Genomic DNA, 24,955 nt, shown 5'->3' with positions numbered 1-24,955 from the left:
CGTGGATTTTTTAAAGATTTTTAGAAGCTACCAAAGATTACAAAAGGCGTGGATTTTTTAAAGATTTTTAGAAGCTACCAAAGATTACAAAAGGCGTGGATTTTTTAAAGATTTTTAGAAGCTACCAAAGATTACAAAAGGCGTGGATTTTTTAACGATTTTTAGAAGCTACCAAAGATTACAAAAGGCGTGGATTTTTTAAAGATTTTTAGAAGCTACCAAAGATTACAAAAGGCGTGGATTTTTTAAAGATTTTTAGAAGCTACCAAAGATTACAAAAGGCGTGGATTTTTTAAAGATTTTTAGAAGCTACCAAAGATTACAAAAGGCGTGGATTTTTTAAAGATTTTTAGAAGCTACCAAAGATTACAAAAGGCGTGGATTTTTTAAAGATTTTTAGAAGCTACCAAAGATTACAAAAGGCGTGGATTTTTTAAAGATTTTTAGAAGCTACCAAAGATTACAAAAGGCGTGGATTTTTTAAAGATTTTTAGAAGCTACCAAAGATTACAAAAGGCGTGGATTTTTTAAAGATTTTTAGAAGCTACCAAAGATTACAAAAGGCGTGGATTTTTTAAAGATTTTTAGAAGCTACCAAAGATTACAAAAGGCGTGGATTTTTTAAAGATTTTTAGAAGCTACCAAAGATTACAAAAGGCGTGGATTTTTTAAAGATTTTTAGAAGCTACCAAAGATTACAAAAGGCGTGGATTTTTTAAAGATTTTTAGAAGCTACCAAAGATTACAAAAGGCGTGGATTTTTTAAAGATTTTTAGAAGCTACCAAAGATTACAAAAGGCGTGGATTTTTTAAAGATTTTTAGAAGCTACCAAAGATTACAAAAGGCGTGGATTTTTTAAAGATTTTTAGAAGCTACCAAAGATTACAAAAGGCGTGGATTTTTTAAAGATTTTTAGAAGCTACCAAAGATTACAAAAGGCGTGGATTTTTTAAAGATTTTTAGAAGCTACCAAAGATTACAAAAGGCGTGGATTTTTTAAAGATTTTTAGAAGCTACCAAAGATTACAAAAGGCGTGGATTTTTTAAAGATTTTTAGAAGCTACCAAAGATTACAAAAGGCGTGGATTTTTTAAAGATTTTTAGAAGCTACCAAAGATTACAAAAGGCGTGGATTTTTTAAAGATTTTTAGAAGCTACCAAAGATTACAAAAGGCGTGGATTTTTTAAAGATTTTTAGAAGCTACCAAAGATTACAAAAGGCGTGGATTTTTTAAAGATTTTTAGAAGCTACCAAAGATTACAAAAGGCGTGGATTTTTTAAAGATTTTTAGAAGCTACCAAAGATTACAAAAGGCGTGGATTTTTTTTTAAGATTTGCAACGCAAACTTGTGAATAAAAAAATCTAAATAAAAGTTGACGACATTTTTGATCGGTAGGTCTTAGCGATATACATAAGGGCACCTGGCTGTCGCCAGATCAAAGAACAAGAAATCAAATTGATCACGTTGTGATAGATGGAAGATAGATGGAAGACATTCATCGAGCGTGTTGGATGTACGATCGTTCCGAGGCGCAAACATTGATTCGGACCACTACCTTGTTGCAGCAAAGGTACGCGCCCGCTTAAACATAGCAAACAAAGTGCGAACAGACACAACACGGAAGTTTGACATCGGTAAGCTGCAATCACAACAGATAGCCACAGCATATTCCACTCAACTGGCCCAAATGCTTAATCAAAGCACTCCTCGTCCCGATAACATATCAGGACAATGGCAAAACATTGCCCACTCCATGCAAAAAGCCGCAAAATCAGTACTTGGATACCAGTGACCTTCACCAAGGAATTCATGGTATGACCAGGAGTGTCGTGCTGCTACCGAAGAGAAAAATGCGGCATATAGGGCTACTTTACAATCAGTAGCAACGAGTAGCGCACGAGAGAGGTATCGGGAGAAAAGGAGAGAGGAGAAACGTCTTTTCCGCAGGAAAAAGAGAGATAGATGGAAAAGCGGGAGTGTGAACAAATCGAGATGTACAGGAGACAGAATGAAGTCCGAAAATTCTACCAAAGAGTGAAACATCAAACAGATGGCTTTGGAACTGGCACATCCTCCTGTAGAGACCAGCAAGGTAATCTGGTAACTGATACAGATAGTGTGCTAAGGATATGGAAACAGCATTTTTCCAAACTGTTGGTATCCAATAGTAGCGGAGTCGACGAAGATACCACAGATACAATCCAAGAAGACGGTATTGAATGTATACCACCTGGCCAAGATGAGGTAAAGACAGCAGCAAACCGGCTGAAGAATAATGACCCGTCCATAAGAAGGGCGATAAGACTTTATGCTCCAACTACAGGGGCATAAGTCTTCTCCCTATCGCATACTAAAGCCCATGGTCAACGAGATAATTGGACCATACCAATGCGGCTTTAGACCTGGCAAGTCCACCATTGACCAGATATTTACCCTGCGCCAAATCCTGGAGAAGACCCAAGAGATGCAGATCGACACCTACCACCTTTTTGTCGATTATAAAGCAGCCTTCGACAGCCCGCTACGTTCAAAGGTATTCCAAGCAATGTCTGAATTTGGTATCCCCGCAAAGCTCATTCGGCTTTGTAAAATGACTCTAACTGACACAAGATCTTCAGTTAAAATAAGAAAGAACCTCTCCGAGGAGTTTTGTACCAAAATAGGTTTCAGGCAAGGAGACAGCCTTTCGTGTGACCTTTTCAACATTCTGCTAGAAAAGGTTATACGAGAGGCAAACGTCAAAAGAAGTGGCACAATCTACACCAATAGCCACATGTTACTTGCTTATGCTGATGATATAGACATCATGGGACGATCAGTAAAAGAAGTAACCTATACCTTTATGAAGGTCGAAGGAGAATCTGCTAAAGTGGGTCTGGCGGTAAACGGCGAGAAGACTAAGCTGATGGTGTCGACGCGCAATGCGTCCATTGAGATAGGACCAACTGTGGAAGTTGGTTCCTATAATATTGAAGTAGTAAAAGACTTCGTATACCTCGGCACCACCGTAAACACAACAAACGACCCCAGAAGAATTGTATTGGCCAACAGATGCTACTTTGGCTTAAGTAAGCACTTTAAAAACAAAGCCACAACTCGTCAAACAAAAATAACACTATACAAAACACTGATACTACCCGTGCTGATGTATGGTTCCGAAGCCTGGGTACTTGCGCAAGCAGATAAGGCAGTGCTTGGCGTGTTAGAGAGAAAAATTCTTCGAAAGATCTACGGACCAATCTGCGTTGACGATTAATATCGACGTCGCATGAACCACGAGCTGTATCTGCTGTACAACGACATCAATATTGTTAAACGTATCGAGATGCAGCGATTGCGTTGGCTAGGCCATATCATAAGAATGAGCGATGATGAACCCGCTAGAAAGGCGTATAAATTCAAGCCGCATGGCGGTGCACGCAGAATTGGCAGGCCAAAGAATAGATGGCGCAAACAAGTGGATGATGAGATGACAAGGCGCGGTATTCCAAAAAGCGAAACACGAAACAGAGAGAATTGGAGATCTTTTCTTAGTTCGGTCTATGGAACAAATGTTCTGTAATGGGCCAGCTAAGTAAGTAAGTAAGGTCTTAGCGACAACTTTAGTTAGTGGAAGTTGTAACCCTGTTTCTGGATACCGACAAAATTCAAAAAGCAACATTTTGAATTTTTAATGACAATTATCGCTGGGTTAACGATCAAACTCAAGTAGTCGTTAAAGTCAAATCAATTGCGACAGTGCTGCCAATTTGAATTTAAACTTTTCATTCATAAAATTGTATTTTTAGTTTTACCGATTTTTCGTCGTTAATAAAAAAAGAAATTATGGGCAAGTCTCTCGTTAGCTAGTTAGCGAATCCCAACTGATCTTAGCGTAGCTTCAAAGTGTGAACAGGCACAACACGGAAGTTTGACATCGGTAAGCTGCAATCACAACAGATAGCCACAGCATATTCCACTCAACTGGCCCAAATGCTTAATCAAGGCACTCCTCGTCCCGATAACATTAGTTAGCGAATCCCAACTGATCTTAGCGTAGCTTCAATGGTTGAGGTATTGGCTAAAAATTTGTCTTTTGTTTATAGCATATTTTTAGGCAATAATATTTTACACATATTTCAATGTTGAATTTGGTTATAAATTTATTTAAAAAATTATTATTTAAAATTAAATAAATATTAAATATCCTTTGCAAAACACTGTGTCCCTAAGGAAAACAAAATTGCTACAACAAATATCAAACAACCTTCACCTTGACGTAAATTAACGTATTATAAACTTACTTACGTTTCAAGAGCAGGAAGCACAATGCGTTTGTAAATGTGCATATATACATACATACATACATACATACATATGTATTAGTGTGAAGGTATATATTGTGAATTCGGAAGTATGTATCACCATGTGTTTGTTATAATTTATTCAACAACCATAAACTTAGTCAGGTAGTTAGTTATCCGTTAAGGGACAATCAAGCGAACTATTTGTTGGTACCTTAAAAGGATAGGAAGTAACAAGTCTCAGGGTATAGCTAAAGGATAAGACATCAAATTATTTCTTTAAGTCTTCATTTAAAATTAAACATGTCCTTTAAGCGAACCCTTTTTAATGGCAAATAAATTAGATAAAATCAATAAATATTTAGTTTAGTTGTTTTTCTTGGCATTTTAAAATATGTATGTAAATTGTTTGTATTTTTCCCTTCGTATAATTAGTGGTTTGCAATGAATAAACCACCATTTGTGACACGTTTAGGTCTTACACATGTTAATAGGTATTTATGTTTGTTTTATTTTCTTGTTTAAATATTTTTACAATAATTTAGTTTTGTTTTTTTAATAAGACAACAACAAAATAAGCCAAAGAATAATATAAAATAGAAAAAAAATCGTTTTGACAAGTTGTTTAAATTTTTTCTCTGGGACAGGGAGAAGAGTCTGGAAACTAATTGGGCATACGACTTATTAGCGGCTTTAAAGAGGTAGCAATAGTTATTTGTTACCACTACACATTCATAGTACATACTAGAGTTGTGTAGTTCCGAAACGTACTAGTTCCAAGGAAGTATTCTGGACGAGGAACTTTTGGAACTATTTCCACCTCTTGCGTTCATGTTGTTCCTTTAGTTCATATAGTTCCTTCCATTCTCCTGCCTTTAATTCCACACTTTCTTCGTTCTTTCTCGTTCATTATTCGGATGCTGTCGCTGCAATTTATTTATTTGTATGTCAATTCATCCACCAAACGATGAAACCAAAAAATGAACCGATAAAAGAGAAAGATTCGTTGAACTATTTCAGTTTCGGAACTATTTGGATCGAAGGCAACAAAAAGGACGATGAAAGAGAAAAAACTCACTGAACTATATCGGTCTCGGAACTATTTGGTATTGTGGAACTATATTGAGGAATTAGTTCCTTTTGGGAAAGGGAACTACAAAGATCGATGCTCTCCGAGAACTAGATTGTCCAACTCTAGTACATTCATAACTACATACAATAATTGGTTCCATACACAATTTCGAGGGGTTTTACTTGTCTTTGCGGTGATATATTCAGCCTTATTCTGAACGTAAATTCCCCGTGAGCTTTTTTTACTCTCCCGCGGTGAATATACTTTCAGAATAATATATGTATATTAGGGTTATGACTTTCTGACATTTTCCTCCAAAATGATTTCCTGTAGTGAGAATGAATAAACTTTTGCCTACTAATGCCTAAAATAACATTCATTCCATTTTAAAAAAGGTTCCGCACAAACCACTTATAATTTTTTTTTTTTTTTGAAAAGCCAAGGACTCGAACCCACATAGTCACAAAATTACGTTACCTGGTTTCACTGGTGGTAAAGCAGATCTTCGGACGTATCGACTATGTAGTGGCTTCTCTGTCCTAGAACTTTTCGTTTTTCAAAAGCAAATGTGTTTTATACATTTACGCGGATATTTGGCAGCTGAAATGTATTTTCTTTACGACAAACGCTTTTTTTGTTTTCAAGGACGTGGGTTCACATCCCAGCCGGGCTCAGCCTGTTTGGCTTTCCTTTTTTACTTGCAAATAATTTCCGATCATCAAGCTTAACTCTAAACGAGAAAATTAACAAAAAAAACGTTTATTTATTTTTTTGATATATGAAATTATTTTATATATAATATAAAATGATATATATGTAATAATATGACGACAAAATAGTGAGAAACCAATGGATATGTCGTGTGCCCCTATACCTTGCTTTCAGTTAAATATTTGCTTATAGTGACCTCAAAAGTTCTGACAAATAAAAACCTTACAAGCTTTTTGTGCGGAAGCATTTTTTATCGAATCACTTTATAATTATGATTTTATGTAATCTTATGTAGAAACTCATCACGCTATGATACAGGGATGTGAGGTTGTAAAAAAGCCATAACCCTAATGTATATTATTGATCAGGGTCAAATTCTAATTCGATATAACCATGTCCCTCCCTCCGTCTGTTGAAATCAAGATATAGCTCGCAATTTTCAAGATAGAGCTTTGTAATTTGGTATAGAAGTTTCTATTACTCCTAGGATGTTTGGTATTGCAAATGGGCTATATCGGTCCACGTTTTGATAGAGCCCCCATAGAACGGTGCCACCCGATTTTTGGTATTTTGAATGTGTTTGCTTCATTGTCACACCAAAATGGCAGAAAATTGGTACTTATTCTTCGTTGGGGGTATAAAACTTTCCATATGAATTTTGTCGATATAGGTCCACGCCTTCATATAGCCCCCATAGAAGGGAACCTCCGGATTTGCGGTATTTTGAAGTTTGTGGCCTCAATATTCCTCCGAAATGGCTAAAATTTGGTATTTAGTCTTCGTTGTGGTTATACAACTTTCCCCTAGAATTTTGTCGGCATAGGTCCATGCCTTCATATAGCCCCCATAGAACGGTACCCCCGGATTTGGGGTATTTTGAAGTTTGTGGCATCAATATTCCTCCGAAATGGCTGAAAATTGGTACTTATTCTTCGTTGGGGGTATAAAACTTTCCCCTAGAATTTTTTCAGCATAGGCCCACTCCTTCATATAGCCCCCAAAGAACGGTACCTCCCGATTTTCGGTATTTTGAAGATTGTGGCCACAATAATCCACCGAAAGGGCTAAAATTTGGTATATAGTCTTCGTTGTAGGTATACAACTTTCTACATGAAATTTGTCTGTATAGGTCCAGACCTTCATATAGCCCCAATAGAACGGTACCTCCGGAATTGCGGTATTTTGAAGTTTGTGACATCAATATTCCACCGAAATGGTTAAACTTAGGTATTTAGTCTTCGTTTGGGGGTACAAAACTTTATATATGAAATTTGTCGGTATAGGTCTACACCTCCATATAGCCCCATAGAACAAAACCTCCCGATTTTCGGTTTTTTGCAGGTTGTGGCCTCGATATTGCTCCGAAATTGCTGAAATTTGGTATTGAGTCTTCGATAGGGGTATAAAACTTTACCCCAGAAATTTTTCGATACCGGTCCACGCTTTCATATATGTAGTCGCCATAGACGGTACCTTCCGATTTTCGTAATTCTGAAGGTTGTGACGACAATATCCCACCGAAATGACTGAAATTTGTTATTTATGGCCTATTTCTTCCCGGCCAAAGTTAATGCCGTTCTTACTTGTTTCCTATATTTATTCCACTTGGGAATATAGTGATTCTACAAGATTATCCCAACCTATCCTGCCATTACATATCATTTTAATATCATCATAGGATTTATTTATGTTTTCTAGTACTTTTAAGATTGTTCTGCCCACGTCATCTTCGGTCGGCCTGGCTTCCTGCATCCTTGGCGATTCATTTTTTGCGATACTCTTCTCATTCTTTCTGAGGGTGTGACCAATCCAATTCCCTTTTCGTCTACATATCTATACTAAAGTACATGCATTTACTAAGTCGATGGTCAGACTAGAGAGGTTTCGTGAAAAAAGTTGCGTTTAATTACACAATTGACATTTACACTAGTGTAAAATCATAAAATTGCAGTATTGGAGAGGACGATTGTAGAACACCTAATTTAACGCAACTTTTTTTAACGAAACCTATCTAGTCTGACCTTTGACTAAGGTAGATGCATTAGCAATCTGTTACAACTATGACAAAAAGTTTTACAAAATAAATAATTTCGTACATTTTTCTAGTACAACTTCATTCCGAAATTATTACCCAAAGTATTGTTCAACGAATTCAACAAATATTTATATTGTTTCATTAATAATTTTGGTTTTTAGTTTTTGCTTTGAAATAAACACATTTTTACCATCTACCTTCTTAATGTTCTTTGAAGAACACATAGGTTTCCATAGTTCGATTTTTTCATTCACGAGCAAATACTCGATCGAATGCCCGTAATTACGCATAAAATAAAAATATTCTACATATTTACTGACCTATTCTATAAAAACTTGAAAATATTTTAAAAGATATATACTTCTCAATTCAAATCCACCACTTTAATAAACCAAAGAAAAATCACAAATTAAGCCAGAATATTTGCATGTTCAATAAGGAACATGTTTTCATAGGTCGTAGCTATAGAGAAAGAGACAGAGAGGGAGAAAAAAAAAACCATTTTTATACTTGCCATGGCATTGATATCCCTCTTGTATCCTGGCACCAACACCACTACCACTACTATTAGGAAATGTACGCCAAGAAAAAAACCCATTGCCACTCAGCAACAGGAACACTAATAGAATTTTCCCTCTGAGTAACCCTTAGCAAAGAGCAAATTCCAACAAAAAGAAAAATTGCGAAACACACAAAAGAAGGAAGCTTGTCAAAGTTTCCCTACACACTCATTATATTTGTTAGCAATGAAACCATTTCAGGTTTTCTTCTTTTTGAGAAGAGGAAGAAAGAAGTCTGGCAAATATTTGCCAAAAACAAAACACAGAAAAAACATATTGCCATAGAAAAAAGTAAAAGTTCAAGAAGTATGGAATGCCTTTAAGTGATTTAGGTAATCATTCTTTTCTTCTTTTCTTTTTTTTTTGTTTTAGGTATAGAAACTTTTTCGGTTTGTGTCCATGTAAGATTATGTGTGTGTGCCAATTGAAAGCTTTTATTTTTTCATTGTTTCTTTGAAGCAGCACGTGTAAAGGAAATTATTCGCAACAGGAGTTCTTTTTTGGGCAAAATCAAATAAATATTTCAAATAATACGTGGTATATTGCTCTCTCTTTAAACATGTTTATATGTATTTATTACAGTGGATCATAGCTATAGAATCGCCATCGAATTTTCAACACAACTTTTAAACACATGAAAATAATGACCTCCTTATTGTCCGGGTTACAAGTTACGAACTAGCTATTTCGCTGGTCTTTTGCTAACCACTATGATTTACTCTCAAATCTATTCGAAATGCTTTGAACTGTAAAAATTAATCTGGGAATGTCATTGGAGGTAGACAATTAATTGTCTACTCTTCATTCACAATAGCCACCTACTTCGATAGTTCGAAGATTTTCGTTCTGTTTAGCTTCTACTTGTAAGAAGCGATATTGTCATCTAGTATTGCTTGATAAATTTAGTAGTACACAGTTGCTTACATTAGTAGTATTAAATATGTTTTACAGAGGTGTATTTAAATCTTAACAAAGACTTACAATGATAAAGATTGGACATCATGCACAATGGAGTTCAATTTTAATATTCAAGTATAGAGGGCGTTTATGTATAACAGACAATTAACAGAAACAAAAGAGTACACCAATGTGAACAATGTTAAATATAACATAATTTCATGTCACAATATTGTAACATCACATTATGTTAGACCGCCAGCGCCATCCGCCGATGTATAGTAGCAATGCAAAACAATTACCATCTTATTATATTATATATCTTTGGTATTATACATCTTTGATTGAACAACGCCATTGTAAGAATATGATGCTGACATCTATCTCTGAGAACGATAGATACGATAGGGCATTGAAAGGCATTGAAAGTGCCACTCCCACAGATAGGTGATTTGTAATGTCGATCAGTGAATGTATTTTGCAACAAATTACCAGCAAAGACCACTTCATTGGAAACGCACGTGTCATTATCACACATAGGTGGCGATATTATCGCTTAGCGAATGTTACAACCATAAATGTTTGCTTTGCTAGCTCAAATTCCTGAATGAAATTTTTCTAGAATTTGGCGTAGAGCAAAGATCTGGTCTATGTGGTTTTAAAGGGTGTAATTCGGCATTTTTAAGCCGCAATTATTTCATTGGCCATCGAGAGGGATAGAAAATCAATGCCTCTATAGTTGGCATATTTCGTCTTGTATGCCTTCTTGTGCTCCTAACATTTCACAAATTTAAACCAATTTAAGCTAACTTAAACTCCTTATCAACATATCGACACCCAGATAAAGCATTTCGACTTTGTTGACCTCATCAGTTAAGGGAAATACGCCACCTATTGGGGAAATTTGTTAGCAAAGACCAGGTCATTGTTAAATGCTACTCTCACAAATAGGTGACAGTACTATCGCTCAACAAACGTTACGAGCCCACATAGGCATGCTTTTGTGTAGATAAGCTCGTATTCAAGCATGAGTTTTTTTTTTGAAATTGGCGTAGAGTAGAAATCTGGTCTAAGCTGCTTTTCCCATGTTGGATGTTGACCATAGATTTTAGCCAGATAGGAAATCAACCACACCAGACTAGGAAAATACGCCACCTATAGGAAAGAAATTACTAGCAAAGACACATGGATTACAAATTCAAGTGTCACTCTCACAGATAGGTGGCGATATTATCGCTCAGTAAGCCTTACGGGTTTGTGTATAGAATAGCTCAAAACTCTTAATCAGCATATCGCTTAACAAACGTTACGAGCCTAAATAGGCATGCTTATGTGTAGAGTAGCTCATATTCATGCTTGAGATTTTTTTCTACAAATTTACGTAGAGTAGAAATCTGTCTAAGCTGCTTTTCCCATGTTGTATGATGACCATAGATTTTAGCCGGATAGGAAATCAACCACACCAGACTAGGAAAATACGCCACCTATAGGAAAAAAATTACTAGCAAAGACACCTGCATTGCAAATGCATGTGTCACTCTCAGCGATAGGTGGCGATATTATCGCTCAGTAAACCTTACGGGTCCAAATATGGTATGTGTGGATTGCTTGGTGTATAGAATAGCTCAAAACTGTTAATCAGCATATCGCTCAACAAACGTTACGAGCCCAAATAGGCATGCTTTTGTGTAGATTAGCTCATATTCAAGCATGAGTTTTTTTTCTAGAAATTGGCGTAGAGTAGAAATCTGGTCTAAGCTGATTTTCCCATGTTGGATGTTGACCACAGATTTTAGCCAGATGGGAAATCAACCACACCAGACTAGGAAAATATGCCACCTATAGGAAATAAATTACTAGCAAAGACACCTGGATTACAAATTCAAGTTTTGCTCTCACAGATAGGTGGCGGTATTATCGCTCAGTAAACCTTACGGACCCAAATATGGTATGTGTGGCTTCCTTTGTGTATAGAATAGCTCAAAACTCTTAATCAGGATATCGCTTAACAAACGTTACGAGCCCAAAAAGGCATGCTTTTGTGTAGAGTAGCTCGTATTCAAGCATGAGATTTTTTTCTAGAAGCTCCTCGATGTTGACCATAGATTTTAGCCAGATGGAAAATCAACCACACCAGACTAGAAAAATACCCCACCTATAGGAAAAAATTACTAGCAAAGACACCTGGAATACAAATGCAAGTGCCACTCTCACAGATAGGTGGCGGTATTATCGCTCAGTAAACTTAGGACACAAAAATATGGTATATGTGTGCTTGCTTTGTATATAGAATAGCTCAAAAGCCTTAATCAACAAACGTTACGAGCCCAAATACGCATGATTCTGTGTAGAGTAGCTCGTATTCAAGCATGAGATTTTTTTCTAGAAATTGGTGTAGAGTAGAAATCTGGTCTAAGCTGTTTTTCCCAAGTTGGATGTTGACCATAGATTTTAGCCGGATAGGAAATCAACCACACCTGACTAGGAAAATACGCCACCTATAGGAAAAAATTACTAACAAAGACACCTGCATTGCAAATGCATGTGTCACTCTCACAGATAGGTGGCGGTATTATCGCTCAGTAACCCTTAGGACCCAAATATGGTATGTGTGTTCGCTTTGTCTATAAAATAGCTCAGAACTCTTAATCAGCATATCGCTCAACAAACGTTACGACCCCAAATGCTTTTTTGTAGAGTAGCTCGTATTCAAGCATGAGTTTTTTTTAGAAATTGGCGTAGAACAGAAATCTGGTCTAATATGTTTTTCCCATGTTGGATGTTGACCATAGATTTTAGCCGGCTAGGAAATCAACCACACCAGACTTGGAAAATACACCACCTATAGGAAAGAAATTACTAGCAAAGACACCTGGGTTACAAATGCAAGTGTCATTCTCACAGATAGGTGTCGGTATTATCGCTCAGTAAACCTTACGGACCCAAATATGATATGTGTGTTTGCTTTGTCTATAAAATAGCTCAAAACTCAGAACTTAAACAGTTCAGCTGTTCTGATTTCTTCTTCATTCTAGGAAAATAGTTCACCTATAGGAAAAATCTTACCAGCAAGGATCACTGCTTAGAAAATACAAATGTCGTTCTCACAGATAGGTGGCAGTATTGTTGTTCAGGTTACATTACGAGCCCAAACATGGTATGTGTGTTTGTGTAGAGTGACTTAAATCCAAGCATGAGGTTTCTTGCTTGTGTCTCAAAATAATAGAATTTTCCTGGATTTTGGAAAATGTGTATCAACCGTCTGTCTACATACCGGAGATTCCCAAGTAATTAAACCCTTTACGATATGAGAGAACTAAATATTCCTTTCCCATCCTGAAACTTTTTTCTCAGTGACCTGGATTCATAAATTGTACTGAACGCTTGCAAGTGATCATACCCACAAATTTGGTTGGGAAAACCACAGAACTCTTTTTGTTGCTTTTTTTTTTTTTTTTTTGCTACACATCCTAGAAAACCTATAATTCCGTTGATGGTTCTAAAACTTTAAAGGAAACTCCTTTCAATTTCCTTAATATTAAATTCTATTTATTTAAACGTCCCTTCAAAGACCATAATTCTCTGCTTCCAAATAACCCTTCGTTTGGAGACAAGTAAATTAAACTTTAAAGATAACAATGGCACACACTCGCCACCACCCTCACATCCCTGGAAAATCCAAAACATATTCTTGTGATAATAGGTGATTGGATAAACTTAAATAAGGAATAACCTATTTATGTCAATTACATTATTCCTGTTGTTGTATCCCCCTTTTCAAACCAATGATTTTCTATATAAATAAATAATAATTTTTTTTTTTGTCTATTGACAATCAAAGCATGTCAAGCAAACTTTCAGGAGTTGGGGAGGGCGGACAACATAAAGAAAGTAACAGTAACATTGGATATTTCAGTGGCTGGGGTTATGGTGAGAGAGGGCGTGAATGTAAGAGGTGGGCAGAAAAGTAAAAAAAAAGTTCATTGAACTTGTTCATTCAACCATAAACCTTGAAATTTGTATCAATTCTATGAGGACAAAACACATGCTGAAGTCAATCATGCATGAAACAAGAGGAGGACAGTGATAGTATCAACACACACCAACATATGGATAGATATTAAAGACAAGTGGAAAACAAGAGCTCAAAGGAATTTAATAGAGATTTAAAATATATAAAATTTTATTTAATAATTTAAAAGGCGAAACTTGTGAGCGTATTATTAATAATTACTATGCGTATAAGTAATATTATTTATTTTTTGTACTGAGCCTAATAATATGCTTTATTTTGTAAGGTGTTTTTTGAATATTTGAATGTATTATTAAAAGGTAGAAAGATTTTTATTTATAGTATGTTAAATATTTAATACACTTAATTTTGGTATATGTGAAAATTTTTATTTATATATGAAATATTTATTTAAGAAAAAATTTCCACAAAAACATAAAGAAGCTTTCTAATAATAATTCTTCCTTTTTTTCTTTCCAGGAAACTTTTTTATGGATTTTAAATTGCAAGGCCTAAGTAACCATACAACATATACCGTCCACAGACAGTTTTTAAAAGAACAAAAAAAAGAAGCAGCATCTCAAAAAAAAAATCTGCTTCTGTAACCATTGGAAAATATGAAAATAATTGCTACTCAGAATAACTTAAGAACGTCGAAACAATAAATGATGCCGCAAAAAGATTTAAATTTTTTCAAAACCATTTTAACGTAGCAGTCGCCGCAGCAGCATCAACGTAATTAAGGAATATTTTCTATTTATAAAGAAGCAAAAACATTTTTTTGAAAAATTCCAAATCTGTTATTTTTATAAACATTTTATAACAAAACAAAAAAAGACATTACCGTCTCGTTGTGGCTCGGTAACGAGAAGGATTATAAACTTCTTTTTTCAAGACCAGCCAACCAACCAATAAGCTTTAATATACACATACATATATATTTCGTTTGAAAACATAAGACATTGAGTGTGTCGGTGGTTTTTTGTTAAGAATATATTTTCAACAACAGCAACAAGAGAAATTCAATAAAACCTAGTCAATAGGTTTTTCGCTGGAAATACTCACCACCTTAGACATAAATTAAGGAAAAAATCCCCAAACATTTATCACGGATTGTTAAGGTTTTGAAAACAACAAACATCTCAAACAGCAAAAATGGGCAGAAAGAAAATTCAAATATCACGTATAACAGATGAAAGGAACCGGCAGGTAAGTTGAGAAAACAATTTATTAAATTTAAGGTTATATGCAATATATTTGGTTTTTTATTAAAAAAAAAGTTATAACAAAAACATAAAAAATAGATTCGACTCTGCTTATTTATTTAGAAGGTATACATTACTCTTCTTCCATATGCCGAACTAATAATATATTTCCAAAGGCCCCGCTCTGATTCAGAGTTTGAGTTTACTCTCCAAATCTACAATTTTAGGTTATATTTTGTTTTTCATTTTTTTATCCAAATAATATTTGTTTCTTTTTTCCCAAATAATTTCTTGAAAATTTTTCATTTTTAAAAAAAAAAATAATAAAAAATTGTAAAAATCCGATTTCAATGTTAAAAACTATTTTCCTATTTATTATTTTAGGCGTTTAAATTATTACCATTTTTTGTAATATTTTTTCAACTTTACTTTTATAAATTAATATAAAATTTTCCCTTTTTTTCCATTTACAGGTTACCTTTAACAAACGCAAATTTGGTGTCATGAAAAAAGCCTACGAATTATCGGTGTTGTGTGACTGTGAAATTGCATTGATCATCTTTTCATCGAGCAATAAACTTTATCAATATGCCAGCACAGATATGGACAAAGTCCTACTCAAATATACAGAATACAATGAACCACATGAATCTTTAACCAACAAAAATATTATAGAGGTAAGTGAAGTCAAATTATTACTGGCATGTGTTTTTATATATTAAAGGAAATAAAGTTTCTTTTCTGTTGAAAGTGTTTTGATTCTCATCATTAAAATAAATAATTTTAAATTAATTAAATTAAAAAAAAAAAATCAAATACAACACATACATTCCTTCCTCGGAAATTTTCATAGAATCTTAATACATTTAATACAAATTTTTAACTCAATTAGTAAAATAGACCACATTGGCGCCCAACATGGGGACTCCTTTTTATATTGACCAAAATAATTTATTTTAAATAGAAAACAAATACAACATATACATTCCTTCCTTGGTATTTTTGTATAGAATCTTAATACATTTAATACAAATTTTTAACTAAATTATTAAAATAGACCACACTGGCGCCCAACATGGGTTTTACTTTTTATATTGACCGTAACAACATTGTTTTAGGTTTTTATGAAGTATGTGGCTTATCAATCTTCTTGATAATTCTAAAGACGCTAATTACCTTAAACACAAATTTATGGAAGTACTATTAGAAAATATCTTACTTACATGGGGACTCCTTCTTCTACTAACATTAGCAAACATTAAAAAAAACGTTTCATTTCTTCTTTGAAGTTATGTGTTTTTATTTGCTGAAGACCCCAACATGGGGACTCCTTCTTCTACTAACATTAGCAAACATTAAAAAAAACGTTTCATTTCTTCTTTGAAGTTATGTGTTTTTATTTGCTGAAGACCACATTTAATTGCTTCAAATATGTAGACATGAATACTTTAGTCTCCGATAACTCCCCACAAATCCTCATCAGTTACCTTATTCATATTTGAATATTCTCTCAAAGGATATTCTCCTACATAACAAAAAACAATCGCCAATTCTATATATTTTATCTTATCAGCTTCCATAGGAGTGACCAGGAAATAATTTTAGAATTTAAAAAAAATATTAAATTTAAAAAATATAAAAAAAAAACAAAAATTTATTTAATTTCTTTTGTTCAAATTTTGTCGCCCAATATAGGTGCGATAATTTATTTTAGCAGAATTTTTACATTTAGAAAAAATTTTATTCGCCATTAGAAATTTTTTTGATATCTTCAAATTGTTTAAATAATTTTAGAATTTTAAAAAATTTAAATTTTTTAAAATTTTTCCCTGACAATTTTTGGTCTACGATCTTTTCGGATATAATTTAGGAATTAAAAAAAATTGAAATTTTTGAACAACTAAAACTAATATAATTTTCCCATAATTTTTTAGCAAAATTTTGACATTTAGCAAAAAAAATTTATTTACCATTAGAAAATATTTTAATATATATGTCTTAAAATTTTTTAAATGATTTTAGAAATTTAAAAATTAAAAAAATGTGTTATATGTTCGAAAAACTAAAATGATATAATTCTCTGTTCACAATTTTGCGCCCAACGTCGTGCCAGAATTTTATATTTTGTATATATCGCTGAAAAATTTTGGTCTGCGATATTTTCGGAAATCATTTAAGATTAAAAAATCTTTGAAATTTTAAAATTTTTTGAACAACTAAAATTGAAATATTTTATTTTTACCTTATTAAGGCAAAGGTCATTTATAATGAATTTTTTATTTAATTAATTAATTCTCATTCGAATTGAGCTTTCATGACCTAAGAGATACAAAGAAAAATTAAAATAATTTTTTTGTTCAAAATTTGTCGCGCAATGTAGGTGCAATATTTTTTTAACAGAATTTTAAAAAAAATTAAAAATTTGTAATATGTTTGAAAAACTGAAAAACTGGCGCCCAACGTTGTGCCAGAATTTTGTATTTGTATATATCTCTGACAAATATTGGTCTACCAACTTTTCGGAAATAATTTAAATTAAAAAAAAGCAATTTTCAAAATTTGATATAATTTTTTTTTCAACTTTTGTCGTAGGTGCGAATTTTGACATATAGAAAAAAAATGATTCACCATTAGAATTTTTTTTTTTATATTTTCAAATTGTTTAAATAATTTTAGAATTTTAAAAAATTTAAACATTTTGAATATGTTTGAAAAACCAATGTAATGCCAGAATTTGTAACAGAATTTTGTTTTTGTATATATCCCTGTCAAATTTTGGTCTACGATCTTTTCGGATATATTTTAAAAATTAAAAAAATTTTAAATTTTCAAAATTTTTGAACAACTAAAGTTGATATAATTTTGCCGCCCAGTGTAGCTGCGATAATTTTTTTAGCAGAAATTTTACATTTAGAAAAAATTTTATTTACCATTAGAAAATATTTTAATATCTTAAAATGTTTTAAATATTTTTAGAATTTTAAACAATTTGTTATATGTCTGAAAAACTAAAAATAATTCTCTGTTCAAAATTTGACGCCCAACGTAGTGCCAGAATTTTTAACAGAATTTTATATTTTGTATATATCGCAGAAAATTTTTGAAAATTTAAAAAAAAATTTGAAAATTTCAAAATTTTTGAACTAAAATTTAAATAAATTTTTTGTTCAAATTTTGTCGCCAAATGTAGGTGCAATATTTTTTTTTAAAAAAAAATTTGACATTTAGAAAAAAAACAATTTTTTCACAAAATTTTAGAATTTTTAAAAATTTAAAAATATTTAATATGCTTGAAAAAATAAAATGATATAATTCGTAGTGCCAGAATTTTGTATTTGTATATATTCCTGACAAATTTTGGTCTCCGATATTTTCGGAAATAATGTAAGAATTAAACAATTTTAAATTTTCAAAATTTTTGAAGACCTAAAATTGATATAAGTCCCAATTTACATTAGGCGAGTTTACTTGCGGCAATTGTCAGTTTGTTGGTGAGAGAGGGTGTTGAGAGGCAAAGGGTTACCATATGCCTCACCTCTCTCTCCATCAAACTGACAATTGCCGCAAGTAAACTCGCCTAATGTAAATTGGGACTTATTTTTGTTCAATTTTTGTTGCCAAATGTAAATGGTGCGATAGTTTTTTTAGAAGAATTTTGACATTTAGAAAAAAATTCTCTTCACCATTAGACAAAATTTAAATATCTTAAAATGTTTTAAATAATTTTAGAATTTAAAAAAACTTTGAAAATCTAAAATGACGTAGTTTCAGAATTTTTAACAGAATTTTGTATTTTCAGAAAGCATTTTAATTATACCCTACACCACCCTGTGGTAAGGGTATTATGTGTTAGTGCATTTGTATGTAACATGCCTAAGGAAAAGAGATAGACCCATAGTTCCTTCTAGGGATATGCATAGAATTTCCGTCCTTCCGTCAGATCGCAACGTACAGGTCGCATTTATTGTTCGATTTTGCTGAAAATTGGGGAAGATCATTTTTTTAGCCTAATGAAGAATGCTATTGCTTTTGGTGAAAATCGGTTCAGATTTGGATATAGCTCCCATATATGTTTTCGGCCGATTTGAGGTATATGATGCACCAAATACGTTGTATCTGTTCTATTTTGATGAAATTTGGAATGTATGATGGAATTAGGTCTATAGATAATTGTGCCAAATTATATCGAAATCGGTTCAGATTTGGATATGGCTTCCATATATATTATCGGCCGATTTGATGTATTTGATGCACCAAACACGTTGTATATGTCCAATTTTGATGAGTTTTGGAATGTGTTACGGAAGTAGGTCTATAGATAAATGTGCCAAATTATATCAAAATCGGTTCAGATTTGGATGTAGCTCCCATATAAATTTTCAGCCGATTTTTGGTATTTGGTGTACGAAACACGTTATTTATGTCCGATCTCAATGAAATTTGGAATGTGTGACGGAATTTTGTCTGGAAATAAGTGTACCAAATTATATCGAAATCGGTTCGGATTTAGATATAGCTCCCATATATATTTTCGCCCGATTTAAGGTATTTCATGTACCAAAGGCGCTATGTATGTCTAATTTTGATGAAATTTGGAATATGTGACGGTGTTTGGTCTAGAAATATATGTGCCAAATTATATCGTTATCTGTTCACATTTGGATTTAGCTCCCATATATATTTTACCTATTAACAGTGGTGTAGAGTATCATATAGTCGGCCCCGCCCGACTTTGATCCTTTCCTTACTGGTTTTTTTCTTAATTTTTGAAAAACTAAAATTGAAAATTTTTTCTTCAAAATTTGGCGCTCCACGTTAAAATCTATTCACAATCACAAAAGATTTTAATTTCTCCATATTTAAAAAAAAATAATCTTGATAAAATTTTCTGTTCAAAATTCGGTAAAAAAATCTCTATCGAGTATCCCTAAAGTCGATTTCGATCTATCGATTATTGGTGGTAATATGTCCAAAAAGCCGTAGACGACTATTGATTGTGCGAAAACTGGATAATCGATTATTCTTAATCGACTTTCGAAAAACTTAGTCGACTATTAGTCGTAGTTGACCATTAATCGGAGTCGACTATAAGTCGTTTTTGACCATAATTCGCAGTGAACTATTAGTCGTTGTTGTTATTGTAGCAGCGAAGAAACCTACGAGAAGCACAGGTTTGATGCTGGGTTGGCAGCCGCTTGCCGAAACACTATGGCTTCGGGTCAATCCGGTAAGAAAGAACCCGCTGCCGTGGGATTGACTATTAGTCGTAGTTGTAGTTGGCTATTGGAAACGGAAACGGTCGATTATAACCGGTTTTCGATTGTAAAAAAACAAAATCAATCGATTAACCCAAAAACCGAGTTTTATGTTTTAGACGAAACCCGAATAATCGAAAAACCGATAATCGTATTTTGGCATACGTTCTTTCGGAACATAATATTTTATCCATAATTATAGAACTCGTTGGGCGCCATTTATGTTCTAAGTATTTCCCAAACTTAAATTTAAGTTATGGACACTGGCATGGCCATATTTTATAGTCCGTATAGTCTGGCCCCATTTTGGGCGCCAATTTTACTGAAATGCTTTAGCAAATGAGGTTTAATTTTTATTTAGCGTAATGTTGGAAAGGAAATCTCTATTGAATTTTGGTCTACGTTCTTTTTGGAAAATTAGGTTTTACCATAAATCTAGACCTCGTTGGGCGCCATTTATGATTTAAGTATTTCCCAAAGAATGTGTAGAAAGCAAATTTACTTTACGTTATATTAAAGCTTAAATTTATTGACATTAAAACTTGCTTTAAGTTAATGACACTAGCGTGGCCATATTTTATAGCCCCACTTTGGGCGCCAACTTTACTGAAATGCTTTAGCAACTGACGTTTATTTTCATTTTGGCGTAATGTTGGAAAGGAAATCTCTATTGAATTTTGGTCTACGTTTTTTTTTTTCGGAAAATTAGGTTTTATCCATAATTCTAGACCTCGTTGGGCGCCATTTATGTTTTGAATATTTCCCAAAGAATGTGTAGGAGGCAATTTTACTTGCATTAAGTTAATGACGCAAGCGTCGCCATATTTTGTAGCCCCACTTTGGGCGCCAATTTTACTAAAATGCTTTAGCAACTGACGTTTATTTTGATTTTGGCGTAATGTTGGAAAGGAAATCTCTATCGAATTTTGGTCCACGTTTTTTAAGGAAAATTAGGTTTTATACATAATTTTAGACCTCCATTTTTTCTGTGAGTGTTTCCCGAAGAATGTGAAGGAAGTAATTTTACTTTACGTTACTTTAAGTTATGGACACTAGCGTGGCCACATTTTATAGCCTGTATAGTTTGAGTCCACTTTGGGCGCCAATTCTATGATGAATTTCATTTTAGCTCTCTTTGGGTGCCAAGAACATTCTAAATATTTTTAAATGAGAACTATGAGTATCAAAAAAAATTATAATAATAATAAATAAATGAAATATACATTGGCGCCAAACGTGAATGTTGACCCTGTGAGTTTTAATGTACTTACGTCCTTCAGTCAAATGTTTTCCAAATATTCTTTTACATGTTATTGCTTTCAAATCACTGTACAATGAGTTTTTTTCTGCCCTTTACGTCATTGTGTAAATGGACTTTTTAAATTATTGATAAAGTTGTTTATTCCTTCTTCTCTTCATATTCTTCTAGAACAAAGTTCTAACATGCTTTTGTTGTTGTATATTTATTTCTTTTTTGGACTATAAGTAATTCATACAAACAATTCCTTGAATTTGGCCCAAAAAAAAAAACTTGGACATGTAAACAAAATTCATAGCTATAGATGCTAAGGAAGGACAGTGTGTGTGTATTTGTTTTTCTTTTTTCCTACAATATTAATATTTAATCTTCCGGTCAATTGGATATTATTTGCATGATTGTTTTTGCTTTGTTTAACTTGTTATTTATTTTGGCTTTTATTTAATAGATTTTGACATTTTTGACATGGTTTGTTACTTAAGCCTAGAAAAAATCTTAAAGCAAATTCAAAATTTTGTTACAAAATTTAAATAAATATTAAAAGTACCAAAAACCAACCTACTCCACCTCAAATCTGTTAAACATATAATTAATTAATCATTTGTTAATTACATCAACTCGAAATATCAAAACATTTACTAAACATTTATGTAAAATTTATAGATTCTCTCTTCTCCATTTCAGAAAGAGAACAAAAACGGTGTCATGTCACCCGATTCACCTGAACAAGAAGCCGATTACACCCTGACACCACGTACCGAAGCCAAATACAATAAAATCGATGAAGACTTTCAGCTGATAATGCATCGCACCCAAATGGCTGGCGGGGCCGCAGGTGGCCGCAACATGTCCAATGCCAATTATACATTACCCGTATCGGTACCGGTGGCCGGTGCTTATGGTGATAATATGCTGCAGACAAGTCCACAAATGTCCCACACAAATATAAGCCCACGACCATCGAGTTCGGAAACGGATTCAGGTGGGATGTCATTGATAAGTTAGTAGAGAGTGTTTGCGCAAAAACAACAACATCGAAAAAAACGAGCACACCATTTTTTTATCTTTCATTATTGTTTAATTGTTTTTCATTGTGTTTTTTTATTGTTTGTTTAATTTTTTTATTTAATTTTTTGTTTATTTTTTATTTTCTTGACCTTTTTAACCTTTTAATTTAACATTTTATTTTGTTGTTATCTAACCTGGGAAAAATTTTAGTTTTGCAAAAAAGTTATAAGATAGCAAATAGTTGAATCATATTGGCGCCCAACGTAACTTCGGAAATTTTTAAGAGAATTTTGTCATTTCGGGAAAAAGTTTTAGTCTCAAAACATTTACTAAACAAAGATTTATATAATTCATTGTTCAAAATATGGCGTCCGTCTTAATGTAGAAATTTTAACATTTAGAAATAAATTTCTAAAAAAATGGAAATGGGAATTGGCGCCCAAAACGTTTTCTCAAAATTTCTTTAAAAATTTTATATTGAAAATTTGGCGCCCAACGCAATATTACATAATTTTAGCATTGAAAAAATAAAAAAAATAATTTTTAATTTCTCCAAATTTAAAAAATATTTGTATTTGTAATTCTCAATTCTCAATTCAAACTTTTGAATTTTTTTATAAAACTTCGACATTTAGAAATACATATATTTCCACAAAAATGTAAAAATGGATCATTGGAGAAAAAAGATAAACATATTTTTCAAAATTATATTCAAAAAAGAAACGCTTTTCTCAAAATTTTTGCGAAATTCTCATTCAATTAAAAATTTGGCGCCCAACGTATCCTAAATAAAAACGTTGGTTAAGAAATTTTGAAATTACGTTGGGCGCCAAATTTTGAACGGTTGAAAATCTCAAAATTAAAAAAAAATCTAAAATTTTTATATGAAATTTTCTATTCAAGTTTTCACCGGCAATAGATTTTCAATTTTTAAAATTTTTCAATTTTTAAAATTTTATTAAAAATGATGAAGACATTATATGGCACCCAATGTGGGGACGATCATGTATCTATAGCTATAGACAAAGAAATCCCAAAAGACTCAAAACAAACCCTTTACGCCGTAGTGCAGGGGTTAGCATGTCCAGCTAGTATACAGCTGCTCGTTGATTCAATTTTAAATGGCGCCCAATGTGAGGCTAATAATGTCTACTGTTTAGCTATAGACGAAGAATGCTAAAAATTATCAAACTGACACTTTCCCTGTCCGTGGGAGTTGCCATGCTGTATTATTATTCATTATATTGGTAGGAAATTTTTATCACATGGCGCCCAAGGTGGGGGTCGATATTGTATTATCGTTAGCTATAGGCAAAGGAATGCCAAAATTATAAAACTAACCCCTTCCGCCGTGGTGAAAGGGTTATCATCTCCGCCAAGTACACAACTTTTCGTGGGTTCAATATAATATGGCGCCCAACGTGGGGTTGATAATGTATTATATTTAGTTATAGATAAAGAAAGGCCAAAATAATCAATGGTTAACATGTCCGCTCAGTATACGCAAGCTTGTGGGTTCAATATTCTAGCAGGACAACGTAAAATTTATAAAATTCACAGTTAAAATTGTGGCGCCCAATGCAATGTCTGAATATTGACATTTAAAAGCAAAATTTTTCAGAATCAGAAAAGATTTCAGTTTCTTAGAATTTTTAAAATATAAAATGTTTTTAATTGCCTAATCACAATTTGACGCCAACAACAACAATACTTCACAATTTTTGCTTATGTGCAGTTTAAGGGCTATTCGAGGATAGTTTGGACATTTTTGTTTACAGCCAACCAATTAAAATGGCCGGTGGTGGGCACGATAGCTATCAAAAAGAGTGACTGGGCATGGTCTAACCTTTGAACATTGGGAAATTTCTTCCAAACGTACATCAAATTCCAAAGTCTACCTTCGGGTACCTACCTCACAAAGGTTCAACATTTTGCTTAAGTGCAGTATGGTTTTTCTGTGAGGATGGTTTTTAAATTTTTACAGAAGACTAGTCGATATGGTTCTATTTGCAGCGATTTAATTTTTTTGTGCACAAGTCCATGCTTCTAAAAATCCTTATTTGGCCAAATAATCTCTTGGGCACGATGACAATGGAGGGGGCACCGTGGTGCAGTGATAAGCAATCCCCCATCAGAACCTCAAAGTTTCGGCGGTGGCCAATCCCCTCAGCGAGTAATTTCAGCCATGAAAAATATGGGATATGTAGATCCATTCCTTCAAGTACCTCCTCCGGAAAAGTTCAACACTGTTTGCGCTTCAACCTACTTTAAGGACACTTGTCGGATCTTGCCCAACGTCATCATATCTGAAATACAACAGATTTTTTTTATTTAGAATCAGAAGTAAATTTCACAAAAAAGGTAAAAAGGTGTCTAGCGCCCAATGTAATGTCGGAATTTTTAGCAAAATTTTTAAATTTAGAAACTTCTAGTCACAAAATAAAAGATTTTAATACCTCAAACAATTTTTTTTTTTTTTTTTTTTTTGAAAAATCTCTGTTCCACATTTGGCGCCCAACGTTTTGTATGCAGAAACAACATTTTCTTAATTAATTCTCTTTCGAGTTGGGCCGTTAAGAGGTCCGAAGCCACACCCTTCCAACCAATTTTTAAAATGTTTTTTTTTTTTTTTTTTTTGCAAAACTAAATTTTTTT

The 24,955-nt window shown here is 33.2% G+C and overlaps 1 protein-coding gene across 25 annotated transcripts in view; it reads left to right on the top strand.

Moving 5' to 3' along the window:
* Window positions 1-24,955, top strand: part of Mef2 (myocyte enhancer factor 2) — a 337,726-nt gene that overhangs the window by 297,049 nt on the left and 15,722 nt on the right. For 9 of the 25 annotated variants that reach the window (XM_073988136.1, XM_073988130.1, XM_073988132.1 and 6 more), the window contains 3 exons: window positions 14,055-14,783; window positions 15,253-15,456; window positions 21,956-22,292. In XM_073988136.1, coding sequence (XP_073844237.1) covers window positions 14,730-14,783; window positions 15,253-15,456; window positions 21,956-22,292 — 595 coding nt within the window. In that variant the 5' untranslated portion in view covers window positions 14,055-14,729. The remainder of the gene's footprint in view (window positions 1-14,054; window positions 14,784-15,252; window positions 15,457-21,955; window positions 22,293-24,955) is intronic. The other 16 variants (XM_073988144.1, XM_073988141.1, XM_073988128.1 and 13 more) reach the window with 3 other exon arrangements.

This window comes from Musca autumnalis, unplaced genomic scaffold (genome assembly GCF_047663935.1).
Source record: "Musca autumnalis isolate F117 unplaced genomic scaffold, ASM4766393v1 scaffold_5, whole genome shotgun sequence".
Classification (NCBI taxonomy): Eukaryota; Metazoa; Arthropoda; class Insecta; order Diptera; family Muscidae; genus Musca; species Musca autumnalis.
Note: the sequence above shows the minus strand (reverse complement) of the source record. Positions and strands in the feature narration are given on the sequence as shown.